The 19,853-nt window shown below is 44.1% G+C and overlaps 1 protein-coding gene across 4 annotated transcripts in view; it reads right to left on the bottom strand.

The window, feature by feature from the left end:
• Positions 1-645: 645 nt before the first annotated feature.
• Positions 646-19,853, bottom strand: part of LOC311032780 (thyroid hormone receptor alpha-B) — a 130,088-nt gene continuing 110,880 nt past the window's right edge. For 2 of the 4 annotated variants that reach the window (XM_084039815.1, XM_084039816.1), the window contains 8 exons: positions 17,851-17,912; positions 17,340-17,396; positions 13,436-13,536; positions 12,594-12,741; positions 11,578-11,783; positions 4,479-4,625; positions 2,086-2,344; positions 646-898 (listed from right to left, as the gene is read on the bottom strand). In XM_084039815.1, the coding sequence (XP_083895941.1) occupies positions 648-898; positions 2,086-2,344; positions 4,479-4,625; positions 11,578-11,783; positions 12,594-12,741; positions 13,436-13,536; positions 17,340-17,396; positions 17,851-17,912 (1,231 nt within the window). In that variant the 3' untranslated portion in view covers positions 646-647. The remainder of the gene's footprint in view (positions 899-2,085; positions 2,345-4,478; positions 4,626-11,577; positions 11,784-12,593; positions 12,742-13,435; positions 13,537-17,339; positions 17,397-17,850; positions 17,913-19,853) is intronic. The other 2 variants (XM_084039817.1, XM_084039818.1) reach the window with 1 other exon arrangement.

Below are 19,853 nucleotides of genomic sequence, written 5' to 3'. Positions count from 1 at the left end.
CAACGCTTAAAGCATCTGCTGAAAGACTCCCCGTGCAGTGTTGTTGCTGATTGTGTGAGTGTGAGCAATGACATGTCACCGATGTCCATATCGTCTGAATAACCGCCTCGACACGTGTTCAGACTGTAATACTGAGAGGTGCTGGCCAGCGTGGAGGCTGGAAAACATGGGCTTCAAAACAGGCGTGTAAATCTGTGACCACTACAAAAACAACAAAGAACCAGAGGGGGGACGGACCCCTGCAAAGAGCGCTGCTCTGAAGAACTGAGGTGGAATAGGCCGTGGCTGTGTGTTTGTGTGTTGTGTTGTGTGTGTGGCGGTGTCTTGGCAAATGGCTACAACACTCACTAGATAAGACATCGTGCTCAGACAGAAGGGCCCCCACACGGATTTTCAAACAGGGTTAAAAGGAGGAGAACGAGGGGGAGGAGATGGTGTTTCAAAAAAAACAACGAAATCCTCAGTTTGCTTGACTCTCCTGTTGCTGGTGTGTTGTTTCTGTTATTGTTGGTTCCAGTTTGTTTGAAAACCACATACTGTGAACGAGGACGCTCCCTCCTTCCTACCCCGATAAAAAACGATGGCTCTTCCCATCTCCCAGTTTGCCCCAGCTTCCTCTTCCCTTCGCATTTGGCGGCAACTGTGTGTCACACCTCCTGGTCCTCGAAGACCTCCAGGAAGAGCGGCGGGAAGAGTTCGTTGGGACACTCCACCTTCATGTGAAGGAAGCGGCTGGCGTGGCACGCCCCGATCATCCGCAGGTCCGTCACCTTCATCAGGAGCTTCGGCCAGAAGTGAGGAATGTTGTGCTTGCGGTAGTTGATGTAGTGCTCAAACGCCAGCAGGTAGGTGTCCTGGCACTTCTCGATCTTGTCCATGCAGGTCAGGCCGGAGCGATCTGGTGACGAGGGGGGGGAAAGTGATGAGTGTATAGAAATCATCATGTCGTCGCTGTCAATTATTAGGGGTGGGTAAAAATATTGATACGGCAATATATCGCGATACGTTGCCGCCCAATACAATATCGATTTTTCAACTCCAAAGATTGATTTAAAAAAAAAGATTCATGTTTACACATATACCTTTACATTATTTCATATGACCTCTTCATTTCAGTGTTCAAACAGTGACACAAAATGAGAAACATTATTTATTATTATTATTTTATGATTTATTATTTTGTGCATTGTCACTCTTTTTTATTATAAATATTATTCCAGTGAATTTCATGGGAATTAATAAAATGGAGAGCCTGTTTTGAATGAAATAGTTTTGACTCATTTTGTCCTCTGATCAATATCATCTGATGTACATATACAGGTACTTGTGTTTTCATCTTTATTTATATCGCAATATGGTGATATCGTGATACGTATCGTATCGTGAGGTTCTTGCCAATACTCACCCCTAGTAATTATGGACTGGAACCTCTGCGTGTAGCATGTTTTAATTCAGGATTGTGTTACTTTTTAAAGTTATTAGACGAGTGTTTCTCTTTAACTTATCATCACAAAGTTAATGTTGCAGGTGGAGACAGACGGCAGCTGCTGGTACTCGTTGCCTTTGTTAAGTTTTCCTGCTGTCGGAGCTGTGCAGTTAGCAAAGAGCCTCAATGCAAGTCCTTCAATTCCGACCGCCAGTAGAGAAACGCACGGTCTAATTCATTAATACCACCTGGAAACGCTAGAGGGAGAACTATTATCCCTTCTTTAAGTTTAATTATGTCAGGCTTCCTAACCCCGAAAGTCTAATGTTGGAGTTCTACAGCGAACAATCGACGACTGAAGGCCTTTTATACACATTTAGGATGAGATTCAGATTTCCTCCTTTCAACGCTGAATATGTATGCAGACTTTAATATTCGGGCCATAATTACATTCTCAGTCACAATAGGCTACAATATATGCTGTGCTAAGCAGCGGGAATGAATATGGACTGTCATGGAATGGTGTCTCCACAGACCCAACATTTACATTTACATTTACATTGCATTAAAGCTTCCAGACTAGCGGTGTCGGGAGGAAAAGCAGTCGTGCAGCTGCGAGGTTGAGAAAGGACACGAGAAGTTGTGGAGTCAACACCGACCTGAGCTCATGAGCAGCACGGCCTGCAGCAGCGCCACCTCTGTGTCGTCCAGGTTGAACTGCGCCAGGCTCTTGCCCAGATCGAAGATGGCGTCCGACACCACGCCCAGCCCGCCGTTCTTCAGCTGCTCGCGCTTCACCGCCATCTCCCCGCTCAGCGTCAGCGTCTCGCTCTCCGGGTCGTAGCGCATGGCGGCGCGCAGCGACATGATCTCCATGCAGCAGCCCTTCAACAGGATGATCTGGTCTTCACACGGCAGCTAGGGAGGAGCGGTCAGTTTAAGGTTAGGAATGAACGTTTGCTGTTTTTGTCTTTCATTTTAGAGTTAGAGACACAAGAAACCGATAAAAAAGGGTAAAGAACCTTCTCATTCTTGTCATATCATTTATAGAAGAAACAGTGTTTAGAAAATAGAAAACAAAATCGAAGGGCAAAAGTCATTTTTTTCTTTTGATAATAAGATAAAACTATTAAAATATCTATATAAATATCTATATATATATATATATATATATATATATATATATAGATATATATATATATATTATATTATATTATATATTTAAGTATACTATATATAATAGTATACTTGGGGTTAAAAATATGCTGCAAAACAGATTTCAACAGAATTTGACTTCCTATATTCTTTCTTGGTAAAAAGGTAAAGAATATTTTAATTTGTCCTGTTTTTTAGAACAGATGACAAACTCTTAATGAGAGGCAGGTAGTTTTACAGAAAAATTCAAGCAAAAACAAAAAAACAGCCACACAGATATAATTAATTTCTGTGAGAAGCCAAAATAAGCCTTGTCCTCAATTAAAAAACCAAAACACACTACAGCACTCACACCATTCCCCAGAGAGGGAACAAAAGCACAACACAAAAACAGGAATAATGCCCCGTTGCAAAAGTGGAGAGAAAACTATTTAAAAAAGATGGATTCCTTGTTTCCTCGTGCGTTCATGTTCATATTGCCTTGAGATGGATGTGTGGCGTTATCAGACGTTAACACACAGATGTGGAATGGAGGAGGAGATGTGAAGGAAGATCGGCACACATGTTCCTCCAGTGATGAACACAGATTGTGGCTGACGCCCTGATTTACATGGATATTACAATCTCTGGGCTGAAACGCAGATTAAATCTACAGACTCGGGCGTGCTGAATTAAATCTCACCTTGGTGTGAGCTCGCTTCTAATTTCGCCTGCTGAGCTGATTAATTGGCATTAATTGGCTTGATTTGTCTTGTGAACGTGCAACTGGAGGGCACGCTTCGTTTTTAGTGGCTGGATAAAAACCAGGCTTGTATTCTGTGTGTTCTTATCGGTACATTCCCTGCGTTTGGCACCAACAGGTCCTCTCCCTCTGTCCTCACATTAAAAAGGCTCCTCTCGTAATATAATCTATTACAGTGTGAGTAAACGATAAGACATTAAAACACGACTGATTACGCCGCTCCGGTGTCTGCAAAACTAAAAAAAACTCCTTATCTGCCGGCGTTTTATTTTTCTTCATCTCTAAAGAATGAATAGAACGTCCAGGAATTTATTCGAGTTTACACTCTCATTTGAATAGCGGCATCCATCATAACAGCAACATTCGTATCATAATAAAACAATTTGAACAAATTCAACTTTAAAATATGCTGATTAAAAAAAAAAGAAGTGACGACCTCTAGTTTCAACACTATCTGTGATTTATGTTCCAGGAGGAAACTTTACCTGTCAGACTCACATAGAAGCTATTCTTTCTTTCCAACACACACAAACACACACACACGCACACACACACACGCACGCACGCACGCACGCACGCACGCACGCACGCACGCACGCACGCACGCACGCACGCACGCACGCACACACACACACACACACACACACACACACACACACACACACACACACACACACACACACACACACACACACACACACACACACACACACACACACACACCAGCCATCTCCACTACTAGAATAACTCCCCAGATAATGATCCAATCTAAGGTCTCATTACAAGGAGATTACATGTTGCTAATGGAGGCGGGGCCGTTGTCACCAACAACCACCAAGGCTTCTGAACATATTCCTGTTATTATTATAATAATAGACGTGTAAACGGCATGTTTACCTGCTCTTTATATCTTCCCATTAAACTGCAACGATGCGTTTGTCGATGGGCGGCTGTGTTAGATAACTCGTAACTCCTGAACCACATGTCGCTCTGGTCCTCCTCAACCCGAGCAGCCGCTCATTCTGCCTGACAAATTTACCTCCTAAATCACACATTTCCATGTGAGTAACGCACGCTCGCGGGGCGAGGGGAGCTTGGCGGCGTCTGCCAAGTGTTATACGTCTTCATATGAGTCAGCCCCCCCCCCCCACTTACCTCAGAGAACATGGGCAGTTTTTTGGCAAAGTCGACGACGCGGGTGATGGCAGGAGTGATGATCTTGGTGAACTCGCTGAAGGCCTCCAGGTCCACCTTGTCTCCGTCTGACGTCGGGGCAACTGGGGACTGGCCGATTTTTTCTGGCTGCATGGGGGAAGAAAACGTGGCTGATTAGAGCGCAGGCGGAGATAAAGTGTTTATTTCTGTAAAGCAGAGAAAACACCAAACTCAACAACAAAAGGATTCTATTAATTAGTCTTTCAATGCCTGAAATATCTCCTTCCTCTGTGCCTCCATTGTTACAAACTATTAAAAACACATCAATGAGCCTCATCATTATGTTCCTATAAAACCATAAACACATTATTTTAATTCAACCCCCCACACACACCACCCTGCTGCCACACAAACACACTAGAGCACCACACAGATTAATCCGCTGCTAAAAATAGTCCCCAACAAATGTGCACTTTCCTCCCGTTTGCGTCACGCGTCTGTAAAACTACGGTGCCCAGCTGTTTCAAGCACTTACTGAGCTTTCTGTCTTTTTTTTAGAAATGCAAGAATCTATTTGAGGTGTATTTTTCAAAGATTTATGTCTTGGTTTGGAGCTGAGCATCACAGACAGGTCAAGGAAGGAAGCAAAGTAAAGTATTTATTAGGGCTGAGTATCGTTTTAAAAAATTATGATATGATACCACTACCAATACCAGTGCTCTTAAAGTATTATGGAGTACTTTATTTCCTTCTGTAAAGCTGGAATGGTGAGATTCAGTTGCGTAAATTCTCCCCAGAAGCCTTGTTGTGGCTTTTTAGACAGACTGACACATTGTTGGTTTTGGGGAATATAGAGAAAAATGCCATCATTTAAGTGGGACATTACATTGTGGTGAGGAGAGCATGTTAGAACAAAGTGCATGAGACGGGAAGAAGAGAGCACCAAACAGGGAACTGGCTCCGTTCGAGAGAAAGCATGAATAAAATCAGATTATTGAAGAATCAATAAGGGTGGTGTGGGGTTTAAAGTAAAATATAGCAGAGGGCACAACATAGTTTTAAAAGCTTTTATAGGCTCTCTATAAAGTGCTCACTTGCCTTGGGAGACAAATTAAAACCAATTTAGCCGATAAGGAGGGCAGATTGCGCTCCGAGAGAGGGATGGGACATGTCAGCCGACAAATAGTGCTTACTTAGAGGAGGTCTGTGGCGGGGAGCTGCAGATGGTAATACATGTTTACAGAGTTGGGTGAATCCAGGCTGCGACGATGAAAAACACTGTTTCACCGCTGAATAAAGCGGGTGTCAAGGCCGGAGTCGTTTGTTCAGGCCGGGGTTGAGATAAAAGTAGAGGAATAATCACCGCACACAACGAGCCCTCAATCATAATCCAGGGAAACGGTGTGATTTTTAGCCAATCCACCGCTGAGCAATTGTGGAAAATGAACATAATCGTCGTGATGGACTGCAACTCATTTTTCAATCTGGCGGTGAGAAGGAAAGAAAAAAAAGTAGAGAGAGCAGCTGAGGTTGCAGAACGTAGACACACGGCGAGTATATGAGACTCCAGCATGATGGGACAAGATGGAACCAAAGAAACACCAAAACCCCAACAAATCAGCAGCATCAGGTCACGACCCAGTTCCTCCAAAACAGCAGGTTCGTGAAGGAACTATTTTCTCTGCCAACTGGATCACCGCGCACAAGGAAGCTGCTGACGTTTGTCTCTTTTCCGGGAATGATAATGCACAGGCCTCGTCGTCATATAATAATAATATTATTAACAATAAATATCACAAATAATAATAACAATAAATAATAAATAAAAATAAATCAGTCTTGTATAGCACATTTCTAGGACCCAATGCGCTTCACAACTAAAAAGAAAAACAAAGTAAAAGAAAAAAACTCATATGAAGTCCTTGTAGGCGATTTTAAAAATGTGAGTTTTGAGGAGTGAATTAAAAGAATTAGAGGGGGGTTAAGAGTAAAATATAGTAAATATCCATAGTAAATATAGTGGTTAATATATACAGTAAATATAGTGGTTTATATATATAGTAAATATAGTGGTTTATATATAGTAAATATAGTGGTTTATATATACAGTAAATATAGTGGTTTATATATAGTAAATATAGTGGTTTATATATAGTAAATATAGTGGTTTATATATACAGTAAATATAGTGGTTTATATATAGTAAATATAGTGGTTTATATATAGTAAATATAGTGGTTTATATACAGTAAATATAGTGGTTTATATAAACACCACTATATTTACCATTTATCCATATGCGTCTCCTTATGGGCTAATGTGATTTTCCTGGGCCTGTTGGTGTATTTTATTAGCCGCGGCCGTATGGGCGGTTTCCAGGGAAAACACTTGGCTGCGGCCGCAGAGCCGGCGGGGATTATCTCCGCCGGTTGGTCAGGGAGTCTAAACATTGTGGGGAGATATTGTAAAGCTCTGTGGGGCTTAAGTATTCCCAAAGAAAATCTCCTCTTCGTTCTCACGTGTAGAAGAAGTCCCGGAAGAGACAAGTTATTTGGACTAACGTGAACCCCCAGTCCACGCTGGGAACCGGCAGCTGATGTAGTCTCCTGCAGGCTCATCGTTTATGTGGTAAACTTCAACTGTTGAACTTCTATCAGATGAATTAGGGGGAGATTGTGGGGAAGAGAAATTATGATTTCATCCGGCCTCAGATGTTTTAACTGCTATGAATTGCACCGAGTGTGATTAAGACACATCAGATTAATAAACGTTTATCGTATTATGTGTTTTGTTTCACATATTAGAAAGGAGAAGAACATCGTGGAGCAGGAGGATTGATGGAGCTGCTATCACCTTTATCACACCCACTTCCAAGACCCTCCGATGAAACGTACACGTCTGAACCTCGGGGTCGTTATTTCCCAGAAACAGCGATATAGATCATCTGGTTATAATATGCTGGAATACAGAAATGTGAACTTGCATGAGGAGATGATAAGATCACCTTGTGACTGCAGAGCTGCGAGTGTGCGGTTGAAAAAAACGCTGATGTTTTCGAACGTGTAATTCTGAATGTCTGCGTTCAACCAAAACCATATGTCCTCCACCAACCGCATCACACAAGTCCATTTCTGATTTTTCAATTTAGTTTCTGAGTAGCGGAGTAGAACATTTTACACCATCTGAGCCGTCTTATTTACCCCGATGTCGCCGAGGCCATTATGGGGAAGGAGAGATTGCTGTGATTGTGAAGGGCTGCCAGGAGAGTTTATGGAAAACTACATGGAAGACCTGGACTGACCTCCGCAGCAACATAGGAGCTCAGAGAGTTTCATGCATGTTAGTGAGGGAATTAAACATGAGCATTCATATTTAATCATTTACCATCATGAGCACTGGCCAAAAACCTGTCTGTCTCTACATGTCTCCCTGTGATAGACTGGTTACCTGTCTGTCTCTACATGTCTCCCTGTGATAGACTGGTTACCTGTCTGTCTCTACATGTCTCCCTGTGATAGACTGGTTACCTGTCTGTCTCTACATGTCTCCCTGTGATAGATTGGTTACCTGTCTGTCTCTACATGTCACCCTGTGATAGACTGGTTACCTGTCTGTCTCTACATGTCTCCCTGTGATAGACTGGTTACCTGTCTGTCTCTACATGTCTCCCTGTGATAGACTGGTTACGTGTCCAGGTGAACCCTGCCTTCGCCCAATGATAGCTGGGATCAGCCCCCCGTGATCCTGAATAAAGGATAAGTGGTAGACGATGGATGATGCACTTTTATATTAGTCACGTTGATTTAGTGTCGCGTTGACGAGCTAATCATTGAGAATTTAAATTTTTAGTTTTGTCTGAAAGAAATCGTGACTACTTCTACACAGGAGTGTGGACATACACACAAACACACACACACACACACACACACACACACACACACACACACACACACACACAGCCGTATACGAGCTGAATCTGTTTCCAGACACATGACGACAGAAAATTGTTGCTGTCAGGTGCCTTCATTCGCGGCCAGATAGCGGTTTAAATTGGACACTTCCATTATTATTTTTTGTCCCATGTCATGAGAAGATGGGAGTGAAATGTCCCGCTGACGTACAGCCAATCTAAGCAAAGGGAGGTTTTGATGGGAGCTGTTCGCCATATGAATGCAGTGCTGAAAAAACTATCTCTGATAATAATAATATTCTAACCCACAGTATCAACCTACGTGATGTTTGGACATCCTTTCAACATTTGCAGTGTCTTGTTGAATCCCTGCAGATACAGAGAGGTGAGGATGTTTGCATCATGTACACCCTCTTGTTCCAGGTTGGGTACTCAGAGTCCTCATTATCTTCATTAACACTGCTCGTTAAATTCTATTTCATTCAATTTAACAAATCAGTCCAATTTGTCCATCCCTTCTGCAGTATTCAGCCTGGAGCTTTACTGTGAGCTAAAGAACAGTAACGTATGAAGAGTGATGTCACTGCTGCTGTTTCAAAGCTGCCGTCCCCACAGGAGCGACGCGGCTGATCCTTGAAGGGTTCAGCAGCTGCCCCCTCCAGAGCCCCATTACTGGGTGAAGCCTGTAAAATAGAACCGTTCATCCTTTTAGATGAACCGAGCTCAGGGCTCAGAGTTTGTTATGGCAGCACGGATTGCTGCACTAAGCAGTTATAAATCCTTTTTTTTTTTACAAGCCCCGCTCTAGATCCAGGCTTCCTACAACTGTTACTGTAAGAGTAAATAAATAATCTAAATTAACCTTAAACGCACAGTGCGTAGGATTTGTGTTTTCCCAGGTCAGGGATGGTTATCACGAGTTTGCACTCAACGCAGAAGCGCCACGATTTTCAGAGAAGCGCTGCTCGCGTCCTTTCAGTGCCCAATTAAACCAGTTCGGTTCATCACACAGGAGCCGAACAGCATAATTGCGATTTGCCATATTTTCCCGGTAATCACAATTAAAACTCAGCTGACAGCCAGAGATTCGCTCTGGTTTCCAAACCAGCTTCATGTGTAACGATCGGGCACCGCCTCCCAATCCCAACAAAATCTTCTCATAAGTGACGATCACGAGGGAAACCCTTTGAATCAGTCTGCACATTGTTTTTTAGGAAATTGTTGCATATTGTGTCTTAATGGAATCATCACACTCCTTCTCTGCTTGAAGCTTCACATCTCCTCGTCTACGTTATCCCCATCAGCCCGACACCCGGCCACATCCTTCTTGTTGCCTAGCAACTCCCTCCACAATACTTGCCACTAAGTTCCATCAACCCCTCTCCGGATGAATCTCCCTCATCTCTCCCAATCACACCCACCCACACTGAACAGGTCCCTGGTGGAGACGGTTTCTTTGAATAAAGCTCCTTGATTTGGTTGAGAGGTTTGGTCCAGAGCTGCTGTGAAATTGTTAAAAACCAGGGAAAGCTCCTCAGACGCCGCAGGGCCAAAAGCATGAGGTCCCTCGGGGGCGGTCTGCGTTTGAGTGTGTGGCGAGGGAAGACTGATACTTGAGTGCGTGACAAAGGAAGACCGATACCAGGGCGACGCGGTCCACGGTAGATCTGACGGCTGGCGCAGCAGGAAGTCAGTTTGAGCGAGGGAGAGAGAAACTCCCGGCTGCCACACATCCCCGGCAGCTTGCAGATGAGCGCTCATGACTGAGGATTTGCTTCGGCTGGGATAGAGGGAGCTCACAGAAAACAGAAAATACGGGGGAAAGTCACTGTAGACACAGAGGGACAGAGAGAGAGAGGAAACAAAGAAATGAAGACGGGGAACAGATTAAAGCGAGGAAGAAAAAGAAAAAAAAGTCGAGGTGTGAATGAAATCTGTGAAGGGAATTAGGTCTGGTTAAGAGCCCAGAAGGATTATGATGAATAAACCCCCGAATGCCGGAGAGAAACTGAGGAATAAAGATACAGGCAGAAACAGAGAGCAGGGAAAACAGAGCCATGAAGTCACGAATATCCACTCTGACAGCCATTAATGTGGAAACAGAGCCTCCACTCGCCCAGATAAAATTAAACCTTATCATTTCTGACTCGTGCGAGGACATAATCCTAAACGTGCCGGTTGTTGGGTCTTGACGGGGTTAAGAGCAGGATAATTGAAGCCCAAACACTGAAGGAGCACCACACGGTGGCAGCTGATTGTTGAGTGGTTTCCCACTTAAAACGGGTTATTGTTCTGCAGAGCCAACCCACCCAGGGTGCTCCAACAAACGGCTGCTGCAGGGACGTGCAAAATGATACATCCCCTTGATCCTCCGATTGTTTACTGCGTTTGTATGTAACGGATCATTCCGGCTCGCTCAGATCTTTATTTTCTTGGTTTTGGGACAATGTTTCTGTCAGATACGATAACGTCATACTCTCTGGGTTAATACTGAGATCTGGGAGTGAGAACGGTGAGGCGATCAGACGAACCCTCAGGTAAAGCAAACGTGTTTGGAAGAGAATGAAACCGATGGCGAACGGTAAAACGGTTTGGGTTTCTGGGTTTGCCTGCAGGAGTTTCCCCCACGTTGTTCTGGTTTGCACCTTCGGGCCAAACACATGCTGGTGGAGTTAACTGGAGACTCTGAAACGGCCTGGAGGTGTGGATGCGGGTGCGTGTGGTTGTTTGTCTCTAAACATCTCAGCCCTGTGACAGATCACACTCTCGCCTCATGTCGGCTGGGTTCGGCCTCCCGCCGCCCTCCGAACAATGAGCGGGTAAAGCTGGTGTTGAAAGAACCTCAAATGAGGCGACTTCATTGGTTGAGGTCGTTCAGTCACAAACAACTGGCGACACCGAGGACCCTCGCAGTCCCGGTGATGTGAAAGTACAATGTGGGCTTTTTGAAATGATGCTGTTTTCTTTGTAGGTGCTTTGTCTGCCTCGACTGACGAGGATAATTATAACAATAACAATAATAATAAGAGCTATGACTGGGATTTGTATTTTGTTGGTTGATAATGTTGGTTTAAAATAATAAAAAGTGCATACAATATATTGCTCTAAGTGTTAAATGCTTGACTCTCTCTGGGAGCGTCTACACCTGAGCTCATGCGTCATCACTCCTGTCTCTCCGGGTCTCCTTACCAGGAATTTGCGCTTCTGTTTCCACTGTGCACCCTGAGCGTTGGTGTGTCGGTGGGCCTCCGTCACCAGGTGGATCACCTCCCACTCGCTGTCGGTTGGCTCTGGACGGTTCTGGAGGGTTTTCACCATTTCCTCCTTCTTGCGTCGCTCCCTGTTCTCTTCAATCAGACGCCGTTTCGCTACCCGCTTTGAGTCATCCAGCACCACTGGGGGGAGACGGTGGGCGGCGGGAGGAGCAGGAGGAGCCCCAGAGAAAGAGAGCGTGCCAAGGAAAAGCAAGCAAAAAAAGAGATATGTAATTAGTTTGCGTGTTGCCTACAGTCTGCACATATTGTTTAGAGATGCAGCTTCTATATTAAGTCTCTCTACAACCCTTGTGGTACTCATTTAATGTAAATCCCCTGCTTTACTACGGCATCATTACCTCTTCTAAAAAGCACAACGGTTGCAAAATACAGTCTGAAATGTGTGTAGTGAAGGAGGAGGCCTGTCCGGGACTCTCAGAGTATAGAACATACCGGAGAACACAGATTTAAGGAAAGCGGCCTCATTAGAGGGCTAACGAGTCGACCAGAGTCTCTTCAATAAGCGGCTCTAATTAGGAACAGATCCACCACAGGCTGCAGGAACAGGGAGGGGACAAGCCTACATAGGTGGGTAGTGTTCACAACTATACAGCATACAAGAATATGAAGGGAAGAGGAGGACATATTAATAGCTGTTTGTGATAGTACAGGAATGACCACATTTATGTAAGTATCAAACCAATATGAATAAAACTATACGATATATTAAATACATTAGATACCACTTTACAGGGAAGGAAGCAAGGAAGGAAGGAAGGAAGGAACGAACAGTGGGCTACATTCTTAATTGATCAAAAACATCCATAACAGCACTATATAGACTGTACCAAGCAATAAGTCAGGCTTGACTTCAGGGTATAGAAAAGAAGTTTCTCTTTCATGTGTGTGTGTGTGTGTGTGTGTGTGTGTGTGTGTGTGTGTGACACTCACAGTCCATGGCCATGCCCACTGCAATGCACTTCTTGAAGCGGCACAGCTGACACTGGTTGCGGGTGATCTTGTCGATGATGCAGCAGCCATCGTACTTACAGGAGTAGCTCGGGTGGAGGTTCTTTTGAATGGTCCTACGGAAGAAACCCTGAGACAGACAGGGAGACAGACAGGGAGACAGACAGGGAGAGGGCGAGACAGTCAGAGTGGGACACAGAGGGAGAGAGACACATACGAAGAGGGCGACGGGCTGAAATGCGGACTGCTTTGTGTCGACCACACCAGTGTTGCTGCTCTTTAGTGCGGATAAAAACACATTTTAATGGCCACCGCTGCTTTGTTCTGTGCAGCAAAACAAATTCAGAAATAAAATCTTTAATCTGCTTCAGTCTGTACCTGACTCGCTGCCACATCGGAGGCAATTTGTCTAAATGCTAACAAGCCAAACATTGTAATTGCTGGGAGGCGTCAGCGTAGGAGCGTGCTGAACAAATCATCGCTGGATATTAATTCATGTCCATGGAGGGAATGAATCTGATGTCTTTACATATCAATTCCTGTTTCGGTTAGTTTTTATAAAAACCAATCATCAATGCCGACTGAGTTTAATCACATTCCCTTCAGTGGAGCCTGAAACGTCACATCGTCGATGAACAGAAGAAGTCTGACAGCGAGAAAGATAAATGACACGGCTGAGCGCTGACGAGACAGACTGACAGGTTTGTAGAAATATGTTGATAGAACATCTCTGCACTGAACACAATGTGTCTTTGACCTCGTGTTTACTTTGAAGCGATGACTTCACTGTGTGTGTGTGTGGGTGTGTGTGTGTGTGTGCGTACTTTGCAGCCCTCGCAGGTAATGCAGCGGTAGTGGTAACCTGTGGCCTTGTCGCCGCACACCACACATGGCTCATCCTTTTCGAGGTAGCTGGGGATGTACCCTGAGAGAGAGAGAGAGAGAGAGAGAGAGGGAAGCAAAGGGCAAAGACGACAACACATTATGTATATTTTTATATCATTAAAGAGGTTCTATGCACCAATAAAACCAAACCGGGATCCATCAGTCTTCCCTTCACTGCTTAGCTCCGCCCTTCCTAGTCATCATCATCCTCCCTGTACACCCCGCCATCCACCGTTCTTATACGACACTCTTGTCATTCATTCATGTGACTATTCATTTTCTCGGCCCATGAGAAGCTTCCCATCCTAAATTGTTTCCCCTCCTGTTTTGCTTGGATCGTTGATGTAAATTTCTTGTTTTCTTCTGTGAAAACAGGTGACTTGTTTTTGTTTTTACTGTAAATGTCCCCGTGCACTGTGAACACAAGGTGCATATGTTGTGTGTTAGTGAGTTATGTAAATGAAAACTGGCCTGGGAGGAAAACGTGAATCCTTTTAGTCCTATTTAAGGCACGGGGTGGTGGTGGATCTCTGCCTCCGGTGGCCAGAATATGTATGAGAATAAACAAAATAATCACCATCACTAAACATGAATCCGCTAATGGCAAACAGGACCACCGCTGCAACTGGTCACTCCCTTTACTCTGCTTTTCTTTTAGAAAGCAGAATCTGTGGTCCAAATGCAGAAGGATCACAAGGTGTGTTCATGTTTTCTGGAAAAGTCAAAGGTTTATCATTTAAACACCGTTCGTAAACTGTGTTTTAAAAAGGTCCTGTGTGAAGGATTTAGGGGGATAATATTCATATAGAATGTTGGAATGAGCCCTTCATATCGACACATAGGAAAGACAGGAGAGAGAGGGGTGTGTGACATGCAGCAAAGGACCTCTGGCCGGGATTCGAACCGGGGACGGCTGCGTATGCGTACGTGGCATGTGCTCTAACCACTCCGCCACATTTCCCATTTTTACGTGAACCGAAGGCCACCGTATTCTCCGACGTGTTTAGAAAGGGAGGGGTGAGCAGAGGGGGGATTCGGTGGCTACTCATGTAAGTCAAGGTTTTTATTTTTATTCTAAAAAGTTTTTTTTTTTAGAACAAAATGGTAATTTTCCATTATGAAGTGATCCTCTTCAAATACATACGGTATTTTAACATCGCTCAAATCAATGTGGTCACAGAATTTAAATTTGGTTCAGAGATCCTCAACTCGCCTCAACCCAGGGGTCAAACAAACAAACATTTATACTATTTATCAGATGAAATCGGTTCACATGAACTCATCTTTCTTTGAAGTGCCTTACGTTTGACTAAATGAACTTTTCTTTCCTAAACAAACACTCTGGTCTGAATGTAGAGTATTTGATTGTTCTGTCCCTGTACACGTCTTCCTCCCTCTGCAGCCTTTCCTCTGCTTTAAAGCAGGGAAAGGACAGTTTGTTCTTTTTCCGTGTGCTGCTGACAGGACCAGCGAGACTGAGGGAGCGAGCGCAGAGACACAGGAAATAGCCGATTTCCAGTCATTCCTTATGATATATAGCAGAGAGAAGAGGGAGGGGAGGGGATGGTACACTGCAAGTCACAACTTAATGCAGAAACGTGGGGCTCTCAAGTCTGAACACACACACACACACACACACACACACACACACACACACACACACACACACACACACACATAAACACATGCACACACACAGCCCCCCCTCCAACCCACCCCCACACACACAGCCACGGGCAGAGCTTTGTACTCTGTACATACATGTATGTGTGTGTGTGTGTGTGTGTGTGTGTGTGTGTGTGAGACGTTCCCATGGCATGTATGCTGATGTGTCTATATACTGAGGCGTGGTGAGAGCTGTGACTGGCAGTGTCAGTTGTGCTCTGCCTTTTGGCGTTGTTACAGATTTTAGAGGAGGAGGAGGAGGAGGAGGGCAAGAAGAGGATGGTGGGAAAGAGAGAAAAATGAGGAGGAGGAGGAGGAGGAGGAGGAGGAGAGAGTGCCAAAGGGGCATAAGTGACATTTAAGTCAATATATACAGTATACTCATTATATATATAGTTAAGAAGCACTTGAGCTCTTTCCATTGATAAAAAAAAACACATTTCGATAGAGGAAAAAAGATTGAAAACTTGAGTGAAATATAGGGGAAACCACACAGGTGCATTTGCTAATACAAAGCATTCAAATAGAAAGAGAGAGGCAAAAGAAAAACAACAAGAGACAATACTAGAACAACAATACTACTGTATAAAACTAGGTGGGGGAGATGGGGGGAGGGGAGGGGGTGTGGTGGGAAAGAGGAAGGAGAAGAGAAGCAGGCCAAAGGAAAGATAATGAGGACATCAGAGCGGTCATATAGGAAAAATGTCAGCTGTGTGTTGGAAAGCAGCAGCCGCCGCCGCAGCCGGATCTCCGAGCCAGTCTACTGAGGACTATGTTTGGAAGCCGAGCCCAAAATCAATAGTGCTGCAGCTCTGTGGCTCTGGCTGCCCGCCCCTCGCTGACGCGCCCCGCAACACCTCCATCAGCAAAACCCAGCACAGGGAAGGAGGGGTTTCTGTTGTTCTTTAATGTTGCTGAGCCAAAGCAAATGTTTGTCTTCACACGTTTCTCAACACAACACCTGCCATCTCGTTTCATCAAAGCCTGTATATATGGGGCCGTATGCATCGGGTCCCTGAAGGGGTCTCAGGATTGTTTCGCTGAGGTACATGAACACAGCACGGCGACGTGACATCTGAGAGGGTAAACACTGACGACATCAGGGCTCAGCTGGTTTGGTCTCAAAGCAATTCAATGTATAAACCTGAGACGGTATAGAAGACATGCTTATTTAATAAATCAACTAATTAACTGATTGATTGATTGTTTAAGCTGCATTCATAGATTTTATTTGCCACTAGGTGGCAGCAGAACAAGCTGAAAACAAAGCATTGACATATCATCATAAACTTATGTAAGTCCAATGTTTACGCTCCTGTTTTGGTCTCTACAGAGATGCTCCACTATGTTCACATGCTGAATGTGTCTGTCAGCCATATTGGAAAAGCTGCGAGACTCAACCTAAAGTACTGTCAAATCTAAACAATGACTTAATAATACACCTGTCTGCCGTGCTGTCGGTACAGGTGACCTCTTCAACATCATTTGCACCATCGTAAAAAAATATACAAAATTGTAAATATCATCCTATTGCGGTACAGATGTATGTAAATAGCCTATTTTCTTATTAAATTGTCTTATTTTTGACTTTTCTTATATGTGAAAATGTATTTGGCAATAAACTCCTCTCTGATTGTGATTGTTGAGATGCACGTTATGGATCGGGTGTAGCTTTAAATAAGTGGGATAATCTTCCGTCTGTCCACTAATGAATTCACTAATCACTTCAACGCTCGAATTGATTCGCTCGTCTCAAGAGTAAACTGGATGTTTTAATCTACATTTAATCTGCGCAGTGATTTGACACTGATATGCCTCTTTGCTAAATCGGGATTATGAGCGTGGAATGTTCGCTTCCCTTCAGTGTCCTGTGGAAGCATCCCGAGGACCCGCTCTCCCCTCGGGACAAGCTCTGACATCATTACAGGGGATGTGATCAGATCTGATCCAACCAGGCGGACAGATTGTCATGGCTGAAACGCAGCGCGGCAGGTAGAATATGGTCCAGGCCTCCAGCCGAGATGCAGAGAGGCAGGACAACAAGCTGGCTGGGAGGGGAAACGTGTGGCAGACTGGCCGAGGGAGATATGTTTCATAGAAATGCCAAATGAACCGTCCCGTAGGTTTGAATGTTGGTGTTTCTCCCACCGTTCCTCCGTCACTATCAGGCTCTCTTACCTTCTTTACTCGCTTCTTTCAGCTCGGGGGATTTGGAGCTGTCACTCAGACAACGTGCTGCGTCCAACAAGAAAGCAGACAGAGGCACAAAGCTTTCGTTTACTGCTGACAGATGCCAAGATGTGTGTTTTTTTTTAAACTTTTTTCTCTTTTGGAGGTGACAAATCGAGAGCGTTATGTGCACGAGGCAGCAATGAATCATGTACCACTAGCTTCTCTGCAGTCACTCAACTGCATGCATTCACTGCGGTGAGACTGGTGGATAAATATCCCTCTCCTAACAGAATTTAACAGTTAAAAGCAGCTGAACTGAATGCTGCCATTTTCAAAATGAACGCTTGCTTGCATTTGGAGAGCTTTTTATTCTGGAAAAGGAGAGGTGCGTTTCTGAAGAGACTTAGAAATATAAAAACTTCAGTTATGAAAGTGGAGTTCTGTTTTTATTAGCTGCCACTTTAGCTAGTCTCTCTCTCTCTCTCTTTCTCTCTCTCTCTCTCCATCAGTTACTCACCAGTCATACTCTTCAACGAACATTGGCTGTTCTTCCTCTTCCTTTTGGGGCCATTGAGCCACCTGAGAGATTAGAAAAGAGACACAGAAAGAGAAATGAGTCAAACATGCATGTGAATATACTACATGTTTATGTATCTGCTTTTAAAAACACACACATAAGCCACAGAGGGTTGAGAAAGGCTTGTTTGACATTCTTTATCACAGATGATCATCTTCAGATGTTCTTGAATGAATCTCATGTGACGAGAGCTTCCTTCGGGAAAACGTAACCGAATCCCAGCTTGAAACTGTGAAATGTCATCGAAATCACTTTGCACCGCATCCTGTGAAAACATTACATTCTGCTCTCCTCGGTGCAACGAAGCCACGAACGACCCGGACTCAGACGGACAGAGAGCTTCTAAGGAGATGTTGTGAAATGGCTCAATATGTAGAGCATGTGGAGCTTCTTCGAAGATTGGTCACACTTGTGGGCGCTCGGAAAATGTTTTTTTTTTTATCCCAATTTCTTTTAATTACATTATCAAAGAAATTCAACTTGCATTTTTTAACAACAACTAAAAATGTATGGCATTATAACTGTCATATTGCACACACAGTGTCTTGCCATATATAGCTATGGTTGTGTTGTTTCCATAAAAGTGCAGCGCTTCTATATATTGCGGTGAACAACGAAGCCACAGTGAGTTAAAGATAGACATTGCAATCCCAACTGGACCAAAAAAAACATCCTGCTGTCTCAGGCAGAAGTTGACATAAAAATGCACTTATTCAGCGGACACGCCATGTTTGTTGTAGTCCGTCAGCTACCACAATGCAGCTAACGAGATTAGCGCTCATCAGCGCTGGCTGTAAACACAGAGTCCAGGATTAGACGAGGTTCCAGAAAAGGGAAAAGGGCCGAAGCTTTTCTGTATCTGTTCTTGTCTCTCCTGGCATCAAATCATCCCGTATTCCCGCACCAACTAACCATCTGGTACTCAAATTAAATAATAACAAAAAAAAAGTGTGTGGTTAATTTCCAGCAGATGAGTAATGGAGCAGTCAAGCCCTACAAATAGTGTATGTGTAGAAAAATGTATACATTTGGCAGGGAAACTTTTTGCTCCAAAACAGAATCCGAGCAGTAGGAAAACAACTTTGTGTGGAAGATAATTTGACCCGCCGAAACAACTCTAATTATTAGGGCACACATGGAAAAGTCCCACAGCTCTATTATTACTGTTACGTATGGAGCGTTCACGGAGCAACACGCTCCACGAGCACGCGCACTCAGAAACAAACCTCCGACCGCACTGACACATGTGAAAGGCATGTACAGATGGAAAACTTGGTGCTCTGAAGGGTGTTATGAAAGCGTGGAGATGAAGCAGGAAAGGAAAACCTGAAAGGAGAGTACGGGAGAGAGAGAGAGAGTCGGCGTTTGATCCCCGAGAGTCCGGCTCTCTGCTCTCAGACGGTAGCCTCCAGCCCTCCACCCACACCGCCGACACCAGGGCCCTTTAATCCCGGCTCCAGGAGAGGGAGCAGGACTCCATTAGCAGCATTAATAAAGCCCAGTTCCACTCAATACACCAGGCCTAATGGGTCACATTGGCTTTGTGAAGTTGTAGCACAGTGTTGTTTATTATCATGACACAAGCTGCGCTGATTATAATCCCTCTGTGATTTGTATTTTTAGGCAAATCAAAGAAGTAATTGGCCGAGAAACCGTGTGCCAACTGCACAAAGTGCCTTAAGGCATAAGACGTTTAATTAAAAACTTTATCTTTATTGAAAATGTCAATTATCAGTATTGTTACAGGACTGCATCAGTGAATTACATCTGCATTCCTCCTTTCAAAAATCAACACATACACATTTGAATTTGCATACAAAGTGAAGAAATACAAACAAACGAGTTCATCGACAGTCACGCCATCCGTGCAGACGGGTTGTTTACACGGCGTGTCTGCAGATCGCTCGATCAATGAATCAACTTTTTCCCCAAAAAAGGGAAAG

This window comes from Eutrigla gurnardus, assembly GCF_963514095.1.
Source record: "Eutrigla gurnardus genome assembly, chromosome: 22".
Classification (NCBI taxonomy): domain Eukaryota; kingdom Metazoa; phylum Chordata; class Actinopteri; order Perciformes; family Triglidae; genus Eutrigla; species Eutrigla gurnardus.
This window is presented reverse-complemented; position numbering and strand designations above follow the sequence as displayed.